Consider the following 23646-nt stretch of genomic DNA (forward strand, 5'->3'; position numbering starts at 1 on the left):
TCTAATCCCAGCAGCCCCGCTTCCCTTCCAGCTCCCTGCCTGTGGCCCGGGAAAGCAGTCGAGGACAGCCCAAGGCCTTGGGAACCTGCACCCGCGTGGGAGACCTGGAAGAGGCTCCTGGCTTCGGATTGGCATAGTATCGACCCGTTGCGCTCACTTGGGGAGTGAATCATCGGATGGAAGATCTTCCTCTCTGTCTCTCCTCTCTGTATATCCGCCTTTCCAATAAAAAATAATAAAAATAAATCTTTATAAAAAAAAAGAATGGAGTGGCAGGGGGAGGACGGGTGGGGTGAGCGGCAGCACCCACTTATATAGCCCAGATTTTCGAGCATTAAAATGTTTTATGTTCAAAACGGCAAACAAATCTATGTAAAGTCAATATGATCAGGAAACAGAGGTGCTTGGCGGAGGTGGCGGGGAGGGGAGGGTCAGAACCCCCAAGAGTAAACAGTGCCTGGCTCCGGGCCAGCAGGCAAGTGCACAGGGCACTTCCTGGGTGTGGACGAAGTCCAGGGTATGCAGGGTGACATGACCTCGGGCTGGCAGTGATGTGGAAGACACTACGGCACCTGAGCAACAGGCAACTCTCCCAGAGCTGTGGTCCTGTGCTCAAAAGGCCTGGGTCCAAGCAGCAGGCTGCACGACCAGGACTCAGTGATCCAGCTGCAAAACAACAGGCAAAGACGCGTCCCTCTGTGCCCGTCTCTCACCGTGGATGGGGAACCGAGGTGTCAAAAAGCCACAGCAGCGACTCCGTGTGCCCTAGGTGGCAGGTGCATCTGTCCTTGCCTCCACCCCCCTCAAAGTCATGTCTTACCACTCAACCTAAACTTGCTGAGACGTTGCTACCCCAACGTAGGGTCATGGAAGGCCTCCTCTCCCTAGCGAGAGGGTTTCCACAGTCCGTTGGGAGGTCCACTGGGATCAAGGGCAGGGGTCCACAAAGATGGTGAAGTCATGCAACCAGCAGAAAACCCATGACACCACCAGTGCCCTGGCTCCTCGTCTGGGGCAGAAGACAGGGGAAGGGTGTGTGTTTTAGGGTTATGACCTGGTTAGCTATCCAGTTCCTGGAGGTCTGGGATGACCAGGACACCTGTTAGGAGGGACGGCAAGCACCTTTGTACCAAGCAGCATCCTCTTGGGGGCCACTGCTTCTAAGAAGCCTTCCCTAATTACCCCCCACTTAGCTCTAATTGCTCCTTTATTGTACCCCCTCCCCTGCCTCCACCCTTGCCCCCTGGTGAGCAGAGTAACCTTGGACAAGTTATATAATCTAAACTCCAGGCCTTGACTCTGGGAGACTGGAGGCCAATTAAATAACCACGAAGCTCCCTGCAGCCTCACGGTTTGGGTGACTGCAGATAGTGGAGCATGAGGCACTCTCTGCCAGCTTCTAAACCCAGCCTGCAACTCCCAGGGCAGCTAAGCACAGGGCTAGAAGGGCTCCCGAGAGCAGGAAGCAGCAGCAGATTCTCTCAGCCCCAGGCTCTGGTTGGCCCAGAAAAACATCCTCCTTTCTAAGCCTCCGGCTTACCGCACTCTCCACCTACTGCCTCTTTCTCCAAAGACTCCCAGGCAGCCCAGGATCCCAGGGCAGGTGAGGAAACCAGACAGGCCCGGAGTTTGCGTGAAATACAAGTGCCAGCAGTTTTTGATGCAAAGACAACTCGGAAAAGGCTTAGGAGTGGGCTCAGTTATGGGTCAGCAAAGAACGCTCCAGAGCTTGGAGCTGCTACATCATTTCGACCTTGGTCCTGCGCCAGCCTCATCACTCCACACCAGCCCCTCTGTTTTCCCATTGAGTAAATGGGATGATATCCACTGGGCTGCCAGATCTCCCAGAGTCAGGTCCCACAGAGGGAACACAATAAGGGTCTCAGATGAATGGGTTTGTAGAATGGGAATATGGCAAGAGGGGTGTGTGTGCGTGTGTGTGTGTCAGGGGAGGGTGCGTGCGGGAGCCAAGTCCTGCATATTTGCAAACTTCTTAGGGGACTAGGTCATGTCATGCACTCCCCAGCTGCCCATGGCAACACCCTGCCAACACCTCCTGTGCTCCCCCACTGCAGGATGGGCCAAGGGGTGGGAACTGCTCTCTCGTGCCATGGTGCTATCAGCCAGGGAGGGCCCTTCTCTACAAACAGTCTGGGTTTTTCCCTGGCACCTGCTCAGAGGCCCTGCAGAAAAAAAAAAAAAAAAAAAAAGGCAAGAAGGGTCTGTGTGCGGTTTCCTCCCCAGCTCTTGCACTTGCCCTCCTGCCTTCTCGACAAAGTCCATAAAAGGCAGGGCCCAGGGTTCTCGTTCGCCGTGCTGTAGTCCTCAGACAGGACTGGGCATAAAGTCTACAGGTAATAAATAACAATATATGCTTAGGAAACACGGACTGAGTGTGAGACCTACAGATCCTTGAAAGCTGAGATCCAGGCTGCTTCCAGCTATTCACAGAGCCCATGAGGACTTGTGGGGTGGGGAGGGGAATGAGGGAACGTTCATGAAACTAGGGTCGGGGGAGAGGGGAGATGGGAAGATGGGTTCTCATCAGAACAGCAGTGAGTTCTGAAAGCAGCCACCACCCCCCTGCCCCCGCCCAAAGGGGCATTATAGCAAGCTGTCTTCAAGGTTAATTCAGTATAAACTGCACGGCCCCGTCCTCCCAGCCCCCAGCCCCACATGTGACCTGCACCACCTTTCTCCTCTCCATGGTGGGTGGGCAATGCCATGTTCAAATCAAGCAAGGTGCTGGAGGAGGGGGTTTCACAAGTGGCAGAAGTGGAAGTAGTCCCCAGAGGTGACTTGAAAGATGGGTACCACGGGTCCTCACTCCTATCACAAAGCTGATCTCCAAGAAGGCAGAATGGTGGTGGTAGTGGGAGGCTGGAGACAAGGGCAGGCGGAGATGGTGGACAGGAAGGGCCAAGCAGGGAGACAGGAGGGACACGCTGTGGTGGGCTGCAGAGCAGTGTGGGGACTATAGATGACAGCAAAGCATTTCTTCTATAAAGAACTGTGTGATGGCTCTGTTGGCTAATCCTCATCTTGTAAATACCAGAATCCCACAGGGGCACTGGTTCTTATACTAGCTGCTCCACTTCCCATCCAGCTCCCTGCTTGTGGCCTGGGAAAGCAGTCGAGGATGGGCCAAAGCCTTGAGACCCTGCACCCACATGGGGGACCCAGAAGAAGCTTCTGGTTCTGGGCTTCTGGCTTCGGATCAGCTCAGCTCTGGCTGTTGTGGCCATTTGGGGAGTGAACCAGCAGATGGAAGATCTTTCTCTTTATATCTCCTTCTCTCTGTATATCTGCCCTTCCAATAAAAATAAATAAATTAAAAAAAAAAAGAGAGAGAGAGAGGGAGAGAGAAACTACGAGAATGGACTTCAAAGGTGCCCAACACAAATTATCACACAAAACCCCATAAATAGGGAATTACCAATCAACCTCCAAAAAACAGTTAGTCCAAGTCCCACCTCATGAGGCTTGAAGGGGAAAACAGGAATTAACTATAATCATGGCTACCTAGCCTCCCCCTTTCACGGACCCACAGTTAGAGTCTAGCCTGGTTCATGCGTGTGGACTCACGCTGCCCAGATCCTGCAGCAGGCCCTGCCCCTCCAGGATGGATGTCCACGTGGAAGCACCCCCCGACCCTGGTGCACTGCTGGGCACACAGGCACAACGGATCACTGAGCAACACTAGAACTCATATTATCCACTGAGCATGTCAAGAACTAAGCCTGGTCATGTAGACTCACGGGTGGAGAGACACAGCTGCTGGCCTCACAGACCTCCTGCAGTCAAGCTGGACTTGACTGGACAGGCGCACTAAGCTTGCTTGAATGAAGGAATGAATGACTTCAGAGAGATAGGGCTGAAGGGGGGTCACATGTCACAGACTACAAGTCAGAATCAGCCTTTCATCAGCTCAACGCAGTGGTTCAGGCGAGGTTCCAGTGTGGAGTCACAGACAGCCCCACCCGACAAGGCATAGAAGGCAGCCCTCAGGGCCCGTCACCAGCTCCTGCAGCAAGCAGCGCTGAGCCCGGCGTGGCTTTTCTCCCAGATCCGAGGGCCCAGCTGAGCGGCTGCAGCCAGATTACACTGGGGCATGGGAGGGACAACAGCCAGAAGTACACAGTCCTGCCGAAATGTTTCAGCGGAAAACCCAAATATTTAGATGGAGGAGAGGACAAAGAACACACATTTCAAATTCAAAGAGTCCCAGCCACCACAGGCCCTCTGGGCAGCAGCAGGCAGTGCCTGTCCCCAGTGAAGGCTCAACTCTGACCCCAGACACTGGGTGGCCACCATCTGTAAGTAGGTGATGGCCCTTGAGGCCATCTGGATCCAGGAATTCTCCATACAAGGATATGTAACCAACGCCTGGAAATTAGAGGTAAAACTTCCGTATGTCTAAGGGTTGGCTGTGTACTCTTTTGGGGAGTAGGGTTATGGGTATAAACAATGAGGGATGTGTCACCAGGAAGGACATGGTGGGTTAGCATCTTCCCTGTCTCCCACCTCCTGACCCAGGATCAATGCAGAGCTAGCACATGAAGAGCTATCAGGAACGTGGGAGCCAGGGAGGGGCTGTGCAATGGCTCAAAGAGCTAATCCTCTGCCTACAAGTGCCGGCTTCCCATGCGAGCAACGATTTGTGTCCTGGCTGCTCTACTTCCCATCCAGCTCCCTGCTTGTGGCCTGGGAAAACAGCAAAGCCTTGGGACCCCGCAACCACATGGGCGATCCAAAACAAGTTCCTGGTTTCTGGCTTCAGATTGGTTCAGCTCTAGCCATTGGGAGAATAAATCCGTTGATAAAAGATCTTTCTCTGTCTCTACTTCTCTCTGTAAATCTGCCTTTCTAATAAAAATAAATAACTCTTTAAAAAAGGGGGGGTAGGGCAGGAAAATGGGAAATGGAAGCCACAGTAGTTAATGTACAGTGGACCACGCAACACACACACTTGCCACTCCCGGTTCATATGGTGTCTATGGCAGGAGGGAGACACTGTTCTATTATCCGATTTCACACATGAAAAGAGAAAATCAAGGTCATAATGTTCTGGATCCCGCAAGCTGAGCACCACACAGGCCCTGCATTTTCCCATCTTGGTGCCCCTGTTCCCTACATATTCAGCCTTCAACACAGTCCATGGTGGAGCCAAGTGGTGTTGAGTGAACTCTGGGTTCAAATGCCCATTTCAGCTACACAGCAGTGCTACAGCCCATGGCATCTATGAAGCGTTGAGATAATGCCCTGGGTTCAGCCTGCAGCCAGGTAACTGCTCAGTTAGGAGTTGCTTGCACCCACTCACAGATACAAGTAAGCGTGCAGAGTTAGCAAGGGGAGTTCAATGTCAGCTCTACTGTGCTGTATAGACATGTTCTCCACAATTTTGTATGCAAGGACAATAGTAGTAATACATACCCATCCCTCAGCATTGGTTCAAGGAGACAGATCACACACAGTAGGCATTCCACACTACTTATCCCTCAAGCTGGTCTTCTTCAAGTCCAAAAGCAAAACAAACAAACAACCAACAACAACAAAGCACCCATCTTCTCTCTCCACGGTGCACACTTTGGGAGCTCAGGTGCATTGGCCCATACCAGTCTCATAAATAACCACTCCTTGCCTCTCCTTCCTCCAGTTCAGGGTCTTGCGTCTTGCTCAGATTCCCCCACAGGCCAAGGGATTCTACAAGCAGCAGGAAGCACAAACCAAATCCTCCAAAGCTCTCCCACCCTCAGACACCTCTCCAGTCTCTACCATCTGCCACCCATCACTCGGCACTCCACAGTGCATTCCCTGGTTTCCCGTCCATGGCCTAATTTCCTCTCCCCAGCTACACTGAGCTCTCCAGGGCTACAGACCCTCCCCTCTGGTTTCAGAGGCTTCCTTATACACAAATGACATCCAGCCAGAAGGGAGCCCCCCCACCACTACCATCTTCTTCTGTATTCCCTCACCGCCCTTCACCCCATCACGTCGCCCAAGTCTAGGAGAGGTTTGTAGGTCTGCAGCACAGTGGCTCTTTATACAAACGGGTGTAACAGGACAGGGAACAGCTTCAGCTAGGCCAAGCACCCAGACTCTGCCTTTCCCATGGGCTCATGATAGATGCCCTAACTGAAAGCTGGGGGGGGGGTGGGTTTCGGGGTTCGGTGGAGGTTGGGAAAAAACCCACACTCTCTCACATCGCAAGGAGCAATGAAGAGGCATCCTTATAACAACACGCATGGGGGAAGGGCTCAGCCCACAGAAAATACTGTTAAGAGAACATTGCACTTCTTTGAAGTTGTCAAGGACTGTAAAGGAAGAAGGGGCTGTCTCAAATGTCGTCTTCACTCCACTAATTTGAAATTGCAAAAAAAAACAAAACAAAACTTTCATGGAGTTCAAATTCCTTGGCTAAACCCAGAAAGGCAGTTTCCTCTAACCCTGGTTACTTGGAGGGAGGCAAGAGGATGCCTGCAACCAACAGGGCGGTTTTTTGAAAAAGCAGTTAGAGGGACTGGCATTTAGCTCAAGGGTTAAAATACTACCATGGCAATAGGGGCTGGGAAGCAAACACAAGGACTTAATGGCTACTTTCCCTTCAAGTGCTGGGATCCCATATAGGCATCAGTTCTTTTTCCAACTACTCCACTCTACTCCCCAACCAGCTCCCTGCTTGTGGCCTGGGAAAGCAGCTGAGGATGGCCCAAAGCCTTGAGACTCTGCACCCACCCAACTGGGAGACCTGGAAGAGCTCCTGGTTCCTGATTGTCTCAGCTCCAGCCATTGCGGCCACTTGGGAAGTGAACCAGTCAAAGGAAGATCTTTTTGTCTCTCTCTCTCTCTCTCTCTGTAAATCTGCCTCTCTTATGAAGATGACATCTGGTCCCCGTGTTGATATCGACAAGCCTGGGTTCAAGTTCCGGCTCTGCTTCTAACCCAGCTCCTTACTAATGTGCCTGCCCTCACTTGGGCCCCCTGCCACCCAGGTGGGAGAATCAGATGGAGTTTCTGGATCCTGACTTCAGCCTGGTCTAGCCCCAACCACTGCAGACATTTTGGGAGTAAACAAGCAGATGGAAGATCTCTAAGTTGCAATTAAGTAAGTACTTAAAAGAGAATTCTTTCTGGGGCCCGGGGGTATGGCCTATTGGCCAAAGTCCTCGCCTTGAACGCACCAGGATCCTATATAGGCACCAGTTCTAATCCCAGCAGCTCCATTTCCCAACCAGCTCCCTGGTTGTTACCTGGGAGGGAAATCAAGGGTGGCGCAAGGCCTTGGGTTCCTGCACCCGTATGGGAGACCCGGAGGAGCCTCCGGGCTCCTAGCTTCGGATGGGCACAGCACCGGCCGTTACAGTAATTGGGGAGTGAATCATCAGATGGAAGATCTTTCCTCCCTTCTGTACATCTGACTTTGCAATAAAAAAAAAAAAAAACAGTCTGATTCTGATGCCTTTTGCATAATAAATCAAAAAGTTGAAAAAATTTTAGTGTTAAGTGAGACTGCTGGAGCACATGGTAGTTCTATTTTTAATGGTGTGAGGAATCTCCACATTGTATTTCCACAGTAGTTATATCATTTGATACAAGAAAAGGCAAAAATGCTGTATTGATCCCACAGGAGACATCGAGGTCATCAAGTTCATAAAAGCAGAAACGACAAAGCTAGTTACCAGGAGTGGGGCAGAGAGGCAAAAGGACAGCCTTTGAATGGGTCTAGCTTATTTTGCTAGAGGGAAAAGTTCTAGAGATATGTTTCAAAGCTATTTGAATATATATAGCTGACACTACTAAACCATATGCTTCAGCATACTTAAAAGTTGATGCAATGGCAAATTTTGTGTTTATGTGGTTTCTTTTCCTCCCCACCCTCAAGTGGACCTTGCTTTTACCTTAGGAAGAACTTCCTGATTCTTTGTGATACTGATGTGCATGGACCACCAACCCCACCCCCGTCCCACTAGTGACAGTGCTGGTATCAGCTAACTCTAAGCTCTTGCTATGTGGCAAGTCCTACTCAGTAGGCCACCCCTTGACCACCAGGCAAACTGCTCCAATCATCAATCTTCCAGCTACAGCAGCCCCTGAAGCAGCCCCTGAAGAGACCCTTGCCTGTTCCCTGGCCACACTGCCATCTGTGGGCAGCCTGCACAGGCCAGGCCCTTCTATCTTATTCCAAGTACAAGGGCACTTAGAGACATCTTCCATAAGAGATCCACCTGTCCCCTTCCCCACTCTGGAAAGGAAGTCATAGAAACAGAGGGGCCACACCATCACCCAGTTCCTGACAGTCAGTTCTTCCCGGTTCTTTAGGGGCCTGAGGACTCCCCAGTTCCCCAAAGCCTGTTCTTCCCTGCTCCCAACCCCAATGCCAGCCCCCACTCCCGAGTTCAGAGGCTGAACTCCATCCGAGAGCAAACAGCCAAGTTGGAGATGAAAGCCTCTGGCCTGAGCTCAGGGCCAGCCAAGTACAGCATCCAAAAACCGGAGGACTGTGTTGCTGTTAAACACCAGACTATAAATAGGGTAAAACCCCAGGAAAATACTTAGAAGAAGCAATCATCACCTCCTTTGTACCCCCTCCTGGAAGGAGCCCCCCTCACTGGTGCCTTTCAACATGTGCAAATTTCCACCCTCAGCAATTCTCTTCACCATTATTGTGCCACCTGTAACCACAGTTAAGGGTTCTAGTAAAGCTCTCAGAAACAATTTAAAATACTCACTTTAACTATTAAAACTCTACCCAGAACAGTTAACACAAACAAGAAAAGGAAGCCACCAGGAAGGAGCCTCTGCTGTCCATTATCTCACAGGAACCCAACTTATCCACGCTGCATTTGAAGCTCAAACCAACGATGTGGACAGAGGAGGCCTCCAAGTCCCGATAATCAAAAGGTCCATTGTGTTTCCTTCGGCTCACAAAGGCAGTTAAGGAGACCAGTCCATTTTACAATTTCCACCAAAGTTTAACACAAAGAGGGTGTGTGTCTGGGGTAGGGGAAAAAAAAATGTTCTGATTAACTCTTAGTTCTCCAAATCATTCGATGCGCCCCATTCTAAGCATTTGGGCTGGATGTAATGTCATCGTAGGCTTGTGGCTGTATTTTGCCAATTTGGGGAGGAGGCCATGTGTTATTAACAGGAGGTCAGAAATGCCTTGCCACTGTAGACAAACAGCAGTACGTGCAGTATAGTGTGAAAAACACAGGAAATGAAAGGGGTTCATCTTGCACTTTACGGGGGAGGCCAGGGGAGTCAAGAGGCTTTCAGGCTAGCTCAGCTAAATCAGTGGCCCAAAGCACAAAAGCGTCATCTGGGGCACCAGAGCATAGGCGAGCCCTGGGGTGACAGGAAAATCCAGAACCACATCAAAAACCCTGGGGGCCAGGCCCCATGGCCTAGCGGCTAAAGTCCCCGGCTTGAACTCGCCAGGATCCCATATGGGCACCAGTTCTAATCCCGCTGGCCCCACCTCCCATTCAGCTCCCTGCTTTTGGCCTGGGAAATCAGTCGAGGATGGCCCAATGCCTTGGGACCCTGCACCTGCAAGGAAGACCCGGAAGATGCTCCTGGCTCCAGACGGTCGCAGCACTGGCTGTTGCAGTCACTCAGGGAGTAGATCAACAGACAGATCTTCCTGTCTCTCCTCTCCATATATCTGAATTTCCAATAAAAACAAATAAATCTTTAAAAAAGAAAAAAAAAAAAGAAACCCGGGCTTAGGATAAAGGACAGACAACTTGCCATCCTTTTGGTAGGATCTTCTTCCCTGCCCACGTGGGATACCTGGAATTGCTTTATGGACTCCTAGTTTCATGCTGGGCCAGGGGCTGCTGGGGGCACTTGGAGAAGGTATCAGTTGGACAGAAACACACATCGCGCAGTCTCTCTCTTGTTCACCCTCAGTCCTTCCAATAAATAGACAGAAGGTGTCATCTGAAAATAAGAGACCCTCCTGGGCACCTATATCAAGGCCATGTCCTCTATCTTGTTCCAAAGAGGGTTTATTTATCCTTCATCTCAGCAAGACTGACCCGGGCCCAATATCCAGTATTTCTATGTCCTTGTTCAGTGCCTGGGGAAAGTAAGTACTTAGCAGAGGTTTACCAATTCACTTCTGCTGTACTTTGAAAGTATCACACCGAGATGTGAAATCTAACTACATTACAAAATTGTAGGCGAGCAGTATCATCTTTTTCACAATCCCCTTTTTTAGGGGTGGTCATCAAGAGTCCATTAAGAATGCAAGAGAACACTTCTTCCAAGTGGTCTGTGGGCAAGGGGCCTCTTAATCCTCCCTTTCTTATAAACACTGCAAGCTAGACAAAGGCAGAAGAGCTGTCATTCCTTTCCTCCAGTTGGTTGGGGAGAGGAAAGAGAATCCTACAAGGAGAGGTGTACCGGGGACAGTCACATGGCCACAGTCCTGCAGGAGTGGCCAGGTGAGCTGGCCAACATCACGGAAGCCTGCATGCCAGCGCATGCTCTGGAGGAAATAGAAAATGTTATTCTCCAGCAGAGCAGAGTCCAGAGGAGCAGCTTAGTAAGCTCACTGACACAGCAACAATCCCAGCAGGGAGGCCAAAGGTGGGTGAAGCTGCAGGAGCCCTCCCTCCTGGCGATGCAGTGTCTGTGTTGACAACAGAATTTCTCTGTGATCACTGTCAAGAGTAGACAAGGACACAGGTTGAGATACCATGGCTCAGCTGAGTGCCCAACCAAGGCTAGCCACAGACTGCTCACCTGTGGCTAGCAGTGACATGGAAACTGGAGCCTCACCCAAAGCCAAGCCCTTATTCACTGGCTCCAGGGGTAAATGGCCAAGTCACCTCTGCTGTCTGCTAGAATACCAGAGCAGGTGCGTAGCTTCACTGGGACTTCCTCTGTGGGAGTCTCTGCTTCGCTTCAAAATGGTTCTGCAGGCAGGAAAGTGGGTGACCACATGTCCCCAAGGCCAAAAAGACAGCCTATGTGAGCCTGAGTTCAAACTACAGCCTGAGTAGGGCAGGAAGCACCTGACGACCCTGGGAGTCAACTCCCTTTCTCACGCATCTGAAGAGCTGTATGGGTTTCCAGCATAAATCCCCCCTATCCAGAACGCACCCTCTTCCCTCTCAAATCCCTGGCTGAGTCCCAGCTCCCACTTCAGGAATTCCTAGCTAGGGACTCCTTTGTGCTCACCAGAACCAGCTACAGTAAGGGTCCTGGACCCTTGGGTGGGAAACCCCAAGCAGCCTCTTAATGGGAAAGAAGACTTTTGACCACTTCTGTCTTCCTTTAAACCACTTTCCTGAGGCCCAGGGAGGTGCCTGGAGTCACAGACCAGAGCAGATTTCTGCAAACTAAAAAAGGCGCAAGCGAAAGCTTCCACTGGTCTGCAGTCCTTTCTTGGGTTTTTCCTCTGTAGGGAGGGGACTTACCCAGTTAGGGTTGGTTTGACATGGGTGGGGTATTTTTTTTTTCTGGCCAGGAATGGGGACAGGACCTTGTTGTTCAAGAACTTACTATAATCGTCTCTAAATCAGACTGGCCTAATGCCCATATCCTTTCTCTAAGTTACCTGCCTACCTTGGGGGATTAGCTGTGGACTGACTGAGCAGGATCTCGAATAAAAGGCATTTTGTTTGTTCCAACACCTTAAGGAAGCTGCGTGGACACCACCACCAGCACCACTACCACCACCAGCAGCTGCAGCCGGCTGCCCAGCCTCTGGACGTCTGTCCCCCTCCCCTTTCCCTGCTCCTTGTGTTTTGAAGTTTATTTTCCCACATCCAGCCTTGAATTCTTTCCTTCCTTCCCCTGCAGTGGCGGAGGAGGAGCCAATGAAGAGGGAAGTGTTTGGGGGGCAGCGAAGGGTTTTATCACACTCCCAGTCTAAGCTGCTCCAAACAAAGTCCGAGGCAAACCAAACAAAAGCTCCGGTTCTCCAGGGCAATTGTTTCCTCCAGGAAAATCATAAAGAGACCCTCCCCCCCCCCGCCTTCCAGCCATGCCAGAAGGAAGCTGGGGCATCCACCCCCCATCACCAACTCATGCTATTCTCAGCCCAATCTTCCCAATATCTTGATGCTAATTCTCAGCATCGCAGTCTCCAATATCCAGGGGGAACCGCTGCAGGCAGGAGACTCTCTGGGCCAAGCCCTCCAGAACTGCACAGCCTGGACCTTCCCGTCCACCACCTCCCTAGAGGACAAGTCTCCACAGGCCTGGCAAGGCAGCTTGGCTGCGTATCTGCGGACCCAAGGGTGGGACCACTAGTGACAGGCTATATCTCCCAGCAGCCAGGGGCCAGAGGAAGGAATCAGTGAGAGTTCCTGCTCACATTGTAGATGGGATCCGAAAAAATGAAGGTCACTCCAGCGGCTGTGAATAAAATGCTCTTCACCAGGCATCCCTTTTGGCTTCATCCACTGAGAAGGGTGGAGCTGATGCTAAGCCTTCAGGAAACGGAGCTGGAAAGATCTCCTCTCTAGGTCCCAGATAAGGCCATCAACCCCCAACTGATCTGCGAGGTCATGGCCACCTGCAGGGCTAGTGCACCCAAAAAACTCTCCGTCAAAGCACAGGAAGCCCCCCCCCCCATGTCGCCCATCCACACCTTCCGGACTATCCGGTTTCGTTCAAGCCTCCCACGTTGATCAAGTTTGAACTTCAGCTTTTAGGGATGCCCACAGGAGTATACCTTCCCGGAAGTCCGCGCGCCATTCCAGCCACCGGCCATTGGCCAGTGAGCCCCTCAGCATTCACCCCATGCCTTTCTACCACCCCTCTCCTTGCCCAGGCTCAGAACCGAGGACCCTTCCCACAGCTCTGGCCGGCGCGCGCAGCACCAGCCCTGGAGAGCAGAGGCAGAGGCGCGAGGGGTGGCACCCAGCCCCGTTCCGAGGACTCCGGGAGCGTCTCCAAGGAAAGATAAACGCCTTTATCCGCCTGCACACCCACACCCCGCCACGGCGAAACCCAGGTCGCCCAGGAGCCAAACCCAAGTGCGCGCTCTCTTCCGACAAATTGGGCTCTCCGCGCCTAGGGGCCCCGGCGGGCGACACAGCCCCACCGTGGGAACCTACGGTCTGGAGCTGCGGCTGTCCCAGGGTGCCTGTCGGGGTCCAAGGCAGCGGCTCACCTGCAGGATCTTATCCAGGCCCTCCTGACCCAGGCACGGGAACTCCTTGAGCAGATGCAGCTTCTGCGTGTAGTAGTTTTTCTTGGCCTCCTTCCAGTGCGGCTCCTCCAGCACTTCGAAGATCGCCGCCCCGATGGCCAGGTAGAAGATGATGGCCGAGGTGAGCAGAGGGCCCCGGTCCACCATGACTTCCGAGGAGCCAGCCCCTGGCGAAAACCTCCCCTAGCCCAGCGGCTCGCGGTCCGCCCGCCCTCCGGCCTCAGGGAACAGCTGTTTGAATTTGGAGCTCCGCATGCGCAGTGCTCCTTCTCTCACCCCTCCACCCTCCAACACATACACACCCCACACACCCCACACACACCACAGCGCCGCTCCTCGGAACCGAGTGGCTCGGCCAAGTTTGGCTACTGAGCTTGAGGAACTAGGCGGGATCCCACTCACGCGGGCAGGGGCGGGCGAGCACCCAAAGGGGCCCACGGGGCGTCAGGATCGTGAGGGAGAACTCAGCGCCCGACTCCGGGAGACACGTGTGCGGCTTCTCCGCGCGCCACACGCAGTGTGCGCGGCGCCCGCCTCCGCGCGCCTCTTTAACCGGGGCCCTGCGCGCTCAGCTCGGCCCGCCCTGGATCCTGAGGAGGAGGCGGGCCCGCGTTAGAGCACGCCCCCTCCCGCCGGTTCCCGCGGCCGACCGGGCAGTGGGCGCGAGGTGCACGCTGCCCCGAGCCGGGACGCTTCTCCTGCTCTGTCCAGCCACGCCGCGGACCCCCAGAGCTCACCGCAGTGCCGGAGGGGCAGCGCTCTCCGGAGCAAGATGTGTTATTAGTGCTGGTGTATTCACTAGGACAGAGGACAGGAATTTATTGCTGTTGTTATTTTTATTGTAATTGAATGTTTCTTTGGTGTTTCTTCCAGGAAAACTTGATGCTCAGTCTGTCTTAACACACACCTTCCTAAGAACCTGGGGAAAGGGGTCTAGGAAAGGGGCTAGAGAAGAATAACAGGAACTATCCCCAACAAAAAGCGTTTCAGCCGTCTCCCGCGCCGTGCTCACCTGCCCCTGAAAGACGGCTGGCTTTGGAAAGGGCAGCGCGGCTGCAGCGCGCGCGCACGCACACACACAGTTCGTGACCGCCGGAAACACCGCCTTGACCCCCGTTCCCGAGCCTACTAACCAGGGCGTGCCGCCCCTCCCCCGCCGGGGCTCAGAAAAGCCGGAGGGGAAGGCGGGGGAGGGGTGGGCTTCGTTCCAGAATGCGCCCGCCGTGCCGCCAAGGCGTGCAGGAGTGGGCCCAGCTTCTCTCTCAACTCCCTACCCGTGGCTGAGTGTCTTTTTGGAACTCCTCTTGCTATGCATCATAGCAGAGCGGCTGTGCAGCCAGCGGTTTGGGGCTGCACACGTTTAACCAGCAGCAGCAGCAGCAGCAGAAGTTGGAGAGGTGCACGGACTCAAGCGCTGGGTGACCACAGTCCTTTTGCCCAATCTTGGGCTCTGTGGGTACAGGTGTTCCCCACCCCCCACCCTGTGGCTGCAGTCCCTAGGTTGTGCATCTTCATGGCCGTGAAGGAGGGCTGGTGGGTGTTAACTCAGCAAGAGTTAGGACGGTTCCTTCTTGGGGGAGAAGAGGTTATCTGTGGTATCTGGTGTGGAAGGGCTGACGGTGCTGTTTGCAGGGTTGATCCGAATTGGTGGATGTTTGTGTCTTTTATGGTGCCACACGCAGGCCTGGAGGAGGAGGAGGAGCCCCCGGACGCTGGGAAACCCCAGAAAGCCTGCCTCTCCCCTCCAGGGTTCACCCTGGGAAAGGCCTTGAGGTGGTCCTCTCTGGACACCACCACCCTCCAGCCCACCACCATCGACCCTCCCTTTTAACCCCTGCACACCTGCTAGAGCCCCAGCGACCGCCTGGTCCTCTCAGTGCGCTGTGTGTACATGACCTCTGCCGCCGGCGTGGAGGATGGCGGGGCTCCGAGAGACCAGGGGCTCTCCCTTTGTGTGGAAAACTGCCATTCCACTCCCACCTCCGGTCTGTGTTCTTTTCCTAAGAAAATAAAGGAGGGCCTCTTCCTATTTTGCTCTCACTGCCTCACAAAAAGACTGCAGAATGGTTAGAGATGAGTAGTTTTTTAGACATGTTTATCATTTTTGGCTTCTCTCTTCTTTCATCTTGTCTGCGCCTCTACTTCCTGTGTCCTCTAAAATTTTCTTTTATTTTTATTTATTTGAAAGCCAGAGGGGAAAAAAACCTCTTTTTTCAATTGGTTCATTCCCGACAGGCTCACACCAGCTGGGGCAGCAGTCGGGAGCTGGGAGCTTCATCCAGGTCGCCCACGTGCGAGGCAGGATCCCCAGCTCTGGAGCTGTCCGCGCCTCTGAGGATGCATCAGCAGGGAGCTCCTTCACGGATGGAGCACTTGGACGCGTGGACTTGCTAAGTGGCAGCTTAACCTACTGCAGCACGGTGCCTGTTCCACCTGTTCTCTTAATTGCTGTCTTCATTCTCTTGGGTTATCTCTTCCCTCGCCTTCCCATTACCTCTCCCCGCCTCCTTTTTTTTTTAGCTCCTCCTCCTTCCTGCTGCCCTCCCTTGCTTAGTCCCCCTCCCCTGTTGAAAGAATTTCTCTTTGCCTTCTCTCCCCTCCCCCACGCCCTCTCAGCAGCCTTGGAGGAACTGCCTTTGCTGCAGCCCTTTTCTCTCTGAGCCCTTGCATCAACTCTACTGAAACGGGTGAGTGTTGAGACATCATAGACTCTGGGGATGCAAAAGGGAAAGTTCTAGGGGTGGGATGGGTATGCAAATCCCTTCTGATAATTTGCTCACATTCCATACTATTATGCATATTTGTCATGGCTGCTAACTGCTTCCTGTTCCGCAGGGCCAGCGTGTGCGTAGTTGAACTGCCGGTCATTAGACGCCCCTCACTTCCACCAGGGAAAACTGGCAGAGCAACTGACCTCTACTGCCCAAGGGCATGCTGGTTCAGGAGGCTTCTCAGCTGCCTGTTTCTCCCCTCACTTGGGTCAAGAAGTGATCCTTTTGGTCAGGTAAACGCAGACCCGGTTGCGCTGGATTCCAGATCTGAGTGCTGATTCAAGCCTCGACTGCATCACTTCCAATCCAGCATTTCTGCTAATGAGCACCCTGGGAGGCAGCAGTTGATGGCCCAAGTGCTTGGGTCCCTGGCTCCCCCAGGGGAGACCCAGATGTAGATCTCTGTGCTGACTTTGACCTACTGTTTCACTCCAGGCATTTAGGGAGTGAACCAGTGTATGGAGATCGCTCGGCCTTTCAAATAAAATGAAAATGAGTAAATAATGTTTTAAAATCACAGAGCCATGAAGTTTTCCAAAAATCGTGAAAATTGTGTAGACATATTATGGAGTATTTCTCAGCCTTCAAAAAGAAGGCGCTGACACCTGCTACCATAAGGTTAAATCTGGAGTGAAATAAGCCAGTCACAAAAGGATACACATGACATGGCTCCATGTCTGTGCAGGATCTGAGGAAGTGAAATGCAGAGACAGAAAGTAGGGCAAATGGTGATTTCTGGGAATCTGAGGAAGAGGGGAAGGGATGTTGAGGGCCAGGTGCACAGGATGAAAAGCTTCAGAACAGGGAGGGGTGGCGGTGGGTGGAGCTGTAGTGCCTTGTGGAAAGCTGCTGCTGGCAGTGTCCGCATCCCAGATGAGCGCTGGTTCACGTGCTGGCAGCTGCACTTCTGATCCATTTTCTTACTAATATGCCTGGGAAAGCAGCGGAGATTGGCCGAGTGCTTGTGTCCCTGCATGCACCCACATGACACATGACAAACCCGGAAGAAGCTCCTGGCTTCAGAGCAACCCAGCTCTCTGGAAAGATTTCTGTCTTTCCTTCTCTGTAACTCTGCCTTTCACATAAATAAGTATTTGGAAAGGAAAGGAATAATTGAAGCCCAATCATGTGCAGCTAGACAACACTATTGCACACTTGGAAACAGCTCAGTCAGTCATTTTATGCTATCTATCTGCCACCGCAAAGCAAATAGTAAAAAGCAGACCTTGTAGATTCAACTGAAGAAATGTAAAACTACAGTCATTAGCTGGACCTTGACAGGGAGAGAGCTATGGCTAAATGACAACAGTTCAGTTAGGTAAGCATGGCCTGGGCCTTGACCTTGGCCAGATTTCAGTTATTCCCACAGGGGAGGAGAACCTTTTTTCTGCCAAGGGCAATTGCAATGTTTATAACACCATTTACAGGCTGTACCAAATTATCAACTCTATAATGAACCTTATTGAATTTCAAATCCCACCTGCTGTTGCCTCGGCAGGGCCAGACCAAGTGACTTTGCGGGTCTCCTAAAGGCCTGCCGGCCACATAGTCCCGTCCCCTGCCAACAGAGCTGCTTGTCCCTGGCACAAGGGCCGGACAGGCTTCCGAGGAGTTTGTCCCAGGTGAAGAGAGAGCTCAAGCACTGAATTGTTCCAAGATTTCAGAGATGTCTCCTTTGCTGTTTCGAGGTACTTTCTTCAAAAAAGGGAACATGTCCGTATCAAAATGTCATTACTGTTTGGCCGCATGCCAGGGAAAATAGTTCCGTAACAAGAGAGAGGCCCTGCTTCCCTCCCTGCAGAGGTCAGCTGAAGCTACTCCCACTCCTGGGTCATTTTCAGAGCAACACCACAGGCTGTGAATTATGGCACCTAGCCTTGAATCTTTCTTCTCCAATCACTGGTTCCTGAAATTGCACCATTTTGAGAACTATTCTTCTACCTTCCACCTCATCTTGTCCCCAAGAATTCTTAGCAATCCCAGGAAGGAGATGAACATTCTCCATCTGTGATTCCCAGCCTTTTACTTGTTTGTTTCAATTACTGCTTTGATCTATGGTTATTTCCCTGGAGAGAAAAAAATGCAACTGTGGACATACTCCAGATTTTTTTTTTTTTCACCAAACACTCTGCAGTGTATGTTTAACCCAGTTCCATGGTGAGGTCCCTAACCTTTGCCTCTTCCAGCTTGACAAGGCCGACTACAGATTTTTAATCTAGGCTGTTCCCTCCCCAGATATCATGGTATTCAACAGTGTGGTGGGTTCTGATGGCTTGGGGTAGCTTAGGGGGCGGGGGCTTCTTTGTCTTCCAAGTTCACCTGCCTGTGGTGAAGGCGATGATGGCGCAGGTCTCCCTCTGGCCTTCCACCTGCTGACAGCAGCAGAGGGCAGGCAGGATGGTGATCCACAGTGTATGCCATCATTGCCCGTTGAGCCCACTTGTTCTCATCCAGCCGGCAGCAGCATTATCTCTATCTCCAAGGACACATGGGCTCTCCGTAGGACATTCCCTCTGCCAACAGTCACTGCCTTGCCTGTCTGCGCTTGACAGCCAGCTTAGGCACCTGAACAGCTGTGTGGCAGCACCAGGCCTGGGTGAACCTGTTAGTGCCAGCAGGACTGGCACTCAGCAGCTCAGAGGACAGCCTTTGGCAATGCTTCTGGATAGAGCTGGGACCCTTGCACTGAGTGGAAAAGCCCCTTTATTGGATCTCCTGTCCAGGACCCACTCTCCTTCGCCTTTTCTTCTTAGTTTCTTCTAACCTGGGACTTCAAAAAAAAATTATTGTTATTCCATTTTGAAAGGCAGAATTACAAAGAGAAGGAGTGAGATCTCTCATCCACTGGTTCACTCCTCAAGTGGCCACAACAGCTGGAGCTGAGCTGATCCAAAGCAGGTACCAGGAATTTCTTCTGGGTCTCCCATGTGATTACAGGGGCCTAAGGACTTGGGCCATTGTCTGCTGCTTTCCCAATCCATTAGCAGGGAGCTGGATTGGGGCCTGGGGAGATCAAACTTGTAATCACTCCCTCTCAACCAGTCCTCAGGCCCTTTGCCCATTTGGTTGGACAAGTGGCTAATTGCCTCTGGATAATGTATGTCTTTCAGCCATAGCCAGGTTGGGGCCAGGTGGGGCTGTCCTAGGCATTAAGTAGTGTCTGAATGAGGCCTGCTGGGAATATAGGAAGAGACAAGTGGGACAGAATTCTGTGAGTATGACTCAGACCCCAGGAGCCTGGGTGCAAACACTTGTTCCATCTTGGTTGGCACTAATTTTCTGGAGTTTAGCATTACCCACAGTAGCAACTGCAGGACTCAGGTTACATGGCTTTAGCAGCCCCTGAGACACTGGCAGATATATCAGCTTTTCTTTTATTTTTCTCAAAATATTGTTTCAAAGTTATGTCTGTGGTTTGACTCTTGTGCTAACTTCTATGGTATGGCGTTCATTCAAAAGTATTGGTATTACCATATGCACTTTTTATTCTTAGGAAATATATTGATGCTGGTATTTTTATATAATTGGTTTGCTGGCTATTATGGTGCTTTTTACTTTAGGTATTAAAAAACATTATAGTAGAAAACATCTGTGGGATTTCCCAGACTGCCAGGTGTTGGGTGTATGCAACGAAAGTAAGTTTAAAGGGCTGGAGCTGTGGCATATCAGATAAAGCCATCATCTGTGGTGCCAGCATCCTACGTAGGCACTGGTTTGAGTCCTGGCTGCTCCATTTCTAATCCAGCTCCCTGCTAATGCACATGGGAACGCAACAACCCTAGTCTTTGGGTCCCTGCACCCACATGGGAGACCTCCTGGAGCAAGCTCCTGGGTCCCAGCTTTGGATCGGCTTGTTCTGGCTTCTGTGGCCACTTGAAGAGTAAATCATTGGTAGAAGATCTTGTTCTCTTTCTGTTTCTCCTCTCTCTGTAATTCTGCATTTTAAATAAACAATATATATATATATATTTTTTTTTTTGCTTAAGTAAATGTAAGTTGGTGGTACATTTATAAGCACTAACCCAGACAGCTGCGTCCTTTGGGAAGGAAGTGGCCACCATCCAGGGGTGAGATGAAGGGTGCCAGGAGGGAGTCCAGGGCGGTGGTAGTGAAATGCAGGGATGACTCAGCGATGTCAGGGAGTGACGGCTTTGCCACGTGGGGCCTTGGCCCTACTCGCAGAGCTCTGTCAGTCTGTGCTGCTGCTTGCAGAAGCTACTGCCGTCTGCAGTTTGGTCCCAATAGAAATCTGCCAGAACCCCTTGCTCACACCCAGCCTGCCTGTCCTCACTCCCTCACCCCTCTGGCTGCACCCACAGTAGGCCTCGTTTAAGCCCATGGTTGAACACCCAGCACAGCCCCCTCTGGCTCTAGCATGACTTTTTGAGGGACATAAAGATCTTAGAGACAACTAGGCACTTGTCCACCCAATGGGCAAGGGGCCCTAGGCTTGGGTGGGAGGGGGGCAGGGAAGGGTGGGGGAGGAGGAGAAGGATGCCAAGAGGAAGGAGGGAGCGAGATTCCTGGAATATCTGCCTCCTGAGCCCACAGCCAAGAAGCAACCGTGCAATGAGCAAAGTTTGAGCACACGCAGGACTTTGGCCTCAGGAGCCTTGAATGCGTATTCTGGGCTGTTCGGGTATGGCAGTTCACAAGGCACCACGGGTGTGGAGCTCTACTAGGGACCCCTGTTCTCAGGGGTCTCACAGCACACAGTGCATCCATTTCATGTCATGAGCACCCCCGTCCTCAAACCAGCCTAGCCCCTTCTTATCCTCAAAGCAAGACCCATGCTGGCCTGATCTATAGGACCTGACGGTGGACGCTCACTATCCACCTTATTTTCAGGGCATGGAAGGACCAAGTGGAAGCAGTACCGTGGTAGGAGTTCCTGTGACCATGTGCTTCTCCTGAGCTGTGCCTTGACTCAGCATTCTATCTATCTAAAGAGCTATGGGGAAAGAGGGAGAGACAAGAGCTGGTTTACTCCCTAGATAGCTGCAACAACCAGCCCTGTGCCAGGCTGAAGTTAGGAGCCAGAAGCTTCAGCCAGGTCTCCCACATAGGGCGGCAGGGGCCCAAACACTTGGGCAATTATTTGCTGCTTTTCCCAGGTTATTATCAGGGAGCTGGCTTGGAAAGCAGAGCACCTGGGACTTGAACCTGCACCTGTAGAGAAAGTACAGCTCACAGGTAGCAGTTTGACCTACCCTGCTACAACACTGACTCCTAACTCATCACTTTATAGCATTTTTGAATTTCAGCTCCCAAACGGAGACCTTTGTCATTATCCCATTTCTCACATGAGGCTCAAGGAGATGAGTGGCCTTATCCCCTATTGGTCCTGGGACTCCCAGAGCCAGGCTTTCACTTGCTGGAGCCTAGCAAGGGCACCCAGGACAGCCCAAACAGATCATGTTCTTTGCTAAGTGGAGCTGTCCATGGAGAAGCAGTTCCTCACTGAGGATAGAGAAATACCAGCACTTGGAGCTGCTACAAAGACAGGGGTCCAGGATGACCCATGACCCATCCTCCAGGAAGACACAGTTAGTATGCTGCTCTTCCTGCTCTACCTGCTGTCAGGAAACCAACCAACTCATGATGGACTACTGTTCAGACAGTGACCACCAGAGGCCATCAACACCCCCAGAGGAGAGACAAGGCAGACCTCACGTGTCTCCAAACGGAAGCGCTGAAGGCGCCTGAAGGAGACTTCTGGAACCTATCGATGATGAAGCATTTGAAAGACAGCCATCACTTACCTTATGGCCCTTACCTGACTCTTGCTTCAATCCAACAGCAGAAACAAAAACAAAACAGTTTAGCACTTGTAGCATTTATGAGACAAATCAAGATGTAACACAGAATTGATGATATTAAAAATGTTAGGGGATCTGTGCTGCGGCAGTGTAGTTTAAGCCTCTGCCAGCATCCCTATAGATGCTGGTTTGAATTCCACCTACTCCACTTCTGATTCAGCTGTCTGCTGATATGCCTAGGAAGGCAGCAGAAGATGGCCCCGGTACTTGGTCCCCTAAAAACGCATGGGAGACATGGATGGAGTTTGTGCTCCTGACTTCCTTCTGGCCCAGTCCCAACCATTGAGGCCACTTGGGGAGTGAGCCAGTGAGTCTCTCTCAGTCCCCTTCTCTGTAACTTGCCTTTCAAATAAATAAATAAAAATTGTTAACTTTTTTTTTTTTTGGCTAATTTTCCCCCACTTAGTTAACTGGTGCTTTTATGGTTTCATTTGTGGTTAAGACATACATAATATAAATTTGGCCTTTGAATCATTCCTAAGGGTGTATGACCATAACCACTCTTCATTTCCAGATGTTAGTAATTTTAAAGTGGAATATGTTATTGTGGTTTTAAAAATAACATTTTTAAGAGATTAAATAAACTGCTTGTTAACTTTTTCCCCCCAGTGCTTATAGGAGGAGGGAACACATTTATACGATGGCTTCCAAGTTCAGCCGTCTTTCTGCTCACATCTGTTTCTGTCTCCTTGGTCCCTCCTCTCTGCTTCACTTCTGCGGGACTTCACGCCAGGACCACAGAACTTTCATTACCCTAGATGAGCTTGCCTTCGAGGAGACCTTCCTCCAGAATTATATATCATACACATTATATTATATAATATACATAGCATGTATATTATATATGAAAGCTTCTTCTTCAACCTAAAGTTTATTTTTTTCCTTTGCATTTTAAAATAATTTCCAACATTTTCTTTTAAAATGTTTTATTTTTCTCTGGTTTCAGCTGCTCAATTTGGTTCATAGACACAATTCTAAGAATATGCTATTTCCTCTTTTCCTCCCTCACTCCCCTTCTCCTCTTTCTCACCCTCCCTCCCTCTCTTTCTTCCCCCCCTTCTCCTGCACTTTTGAGATAATATATCTTTGATTTACCTTACAGTCAAGGACTTAATGCTCCAGTAAATAAGGAGTCCAACAAGTAAAAAAAGGAAGCAGCTTCTGATTCCACGGAAACATAAACAAAGCTGTAAACAATCATCGGATGGAAAAACGACTACTTCACTCCTATACAGCAAACGAAATAAAACCATTTTCACGAGCTCTTTCTGGCACAGTAGACTGGACGTGTGCCGACCACAGCGAATACGTGAGTCAGCTCTGCTTCTCGAATTCCATTTCTATCTCTCCAAACACCCGCCCTGTCTTGGCAACCCTACTCCTTGGTGGAGCAGCCCTTAGGAACTTCTCTCCATCCCGGACTCTGTGCTAGGAAGCCTGTGCCTCTCCACCTTAGCTTCATGAGGAATTTGTCACAAGGGCGGATCAGAGAGCAGTCTGATTTGCTTGGGATCTCTCTCCTGCATTAGATGGTTCGTCTCTGGATTCCTAGCCTCTAGTCCAGGCCCTGGCATTGTTGGAACTCAATAATGATTTACTGACTATATATGTACTTAAAAATATATATATTTTTGAAAGGCAGAGTTATAGCAAGAGAAAAGGAAGGAGAGGAGGAACCTAACAGAGAGAGGGGAAGAGAGAGAGAGTGATGAGAGAGAGAGAGAGAGAGAGAGAGAGAGAGAGAGAGAAAGAGATCTGGCTCACTCTCCAAGTATCCACAACAGCCAGGGCTGGGCCAGACTGAAACCAGCAGCCTAAAACTCCACCTGGCTTCCCCATGTGGGTGTTGTGCAGGGAGCCGTGCATTTGGTTCCTCTTGTGCTGCTTT

General features: G+C 51.3%; 1 protein-coding gene and 1 long non-coding RNA gene across 3 annotated transcripts in view; one reads left to right on the forward strand and one right to left on the reverse strand.

Moving 5' to 3' along the window:
- Positions 1 to 13672, reverse strand: part of KCNK5 (potassium two pore domain channel subfamily K member 5) — a 38085-nt gene extending 24413 nt beyond the window's left edge. The window contains exon 1 of one of the 2 annotated variants that reach the window (XM_040983313.1): positions 13130 to 13672. In XM_040983313.1, coding sequence (XP_040839247.1) covers positions 13130 to 13315 — 186 coding nt within the window. In that variant the 5' untranslated portion in view covers positions 13316 to 13672. The other variant, XM_040983314.1, reaches the window with a different exon arrangement.
- A 2053-nt stretch (positions 13673 to 15725) lies between these two features.
- On the forward strand, positions 15726 to 23061 carry LOC121158274. The gene is made up of 3 exons (XR_005884177.1): positions 15726 to 15855; positions 16004 to 16172; positions 22861 to 23061. It is a non-coding gene; the product is annotated as an uncharacterized LOC121158274 (long non-coding RNA).
- Positions 23062 to 23646: the final 585 nt, after the last annotated feature.

This window comes from Ochotona curzoniae, unplaced genomic scaffold, assembly GCF_017591425.1.
Source record: "Ochotona curzoniae isolate NIBS_2020 unplaced genomic scaffold, NIBS_Ocur_1.0 contig_3819, whole genome shotgun sequence".
NCBI classification, from domain to species: domain Eukaryota; kingdom Metazoa; phylum Chordata; class Mammalia; order Lagomorpha; family Ochotonidae; genus Ochotona; species Ochotona curzoniae.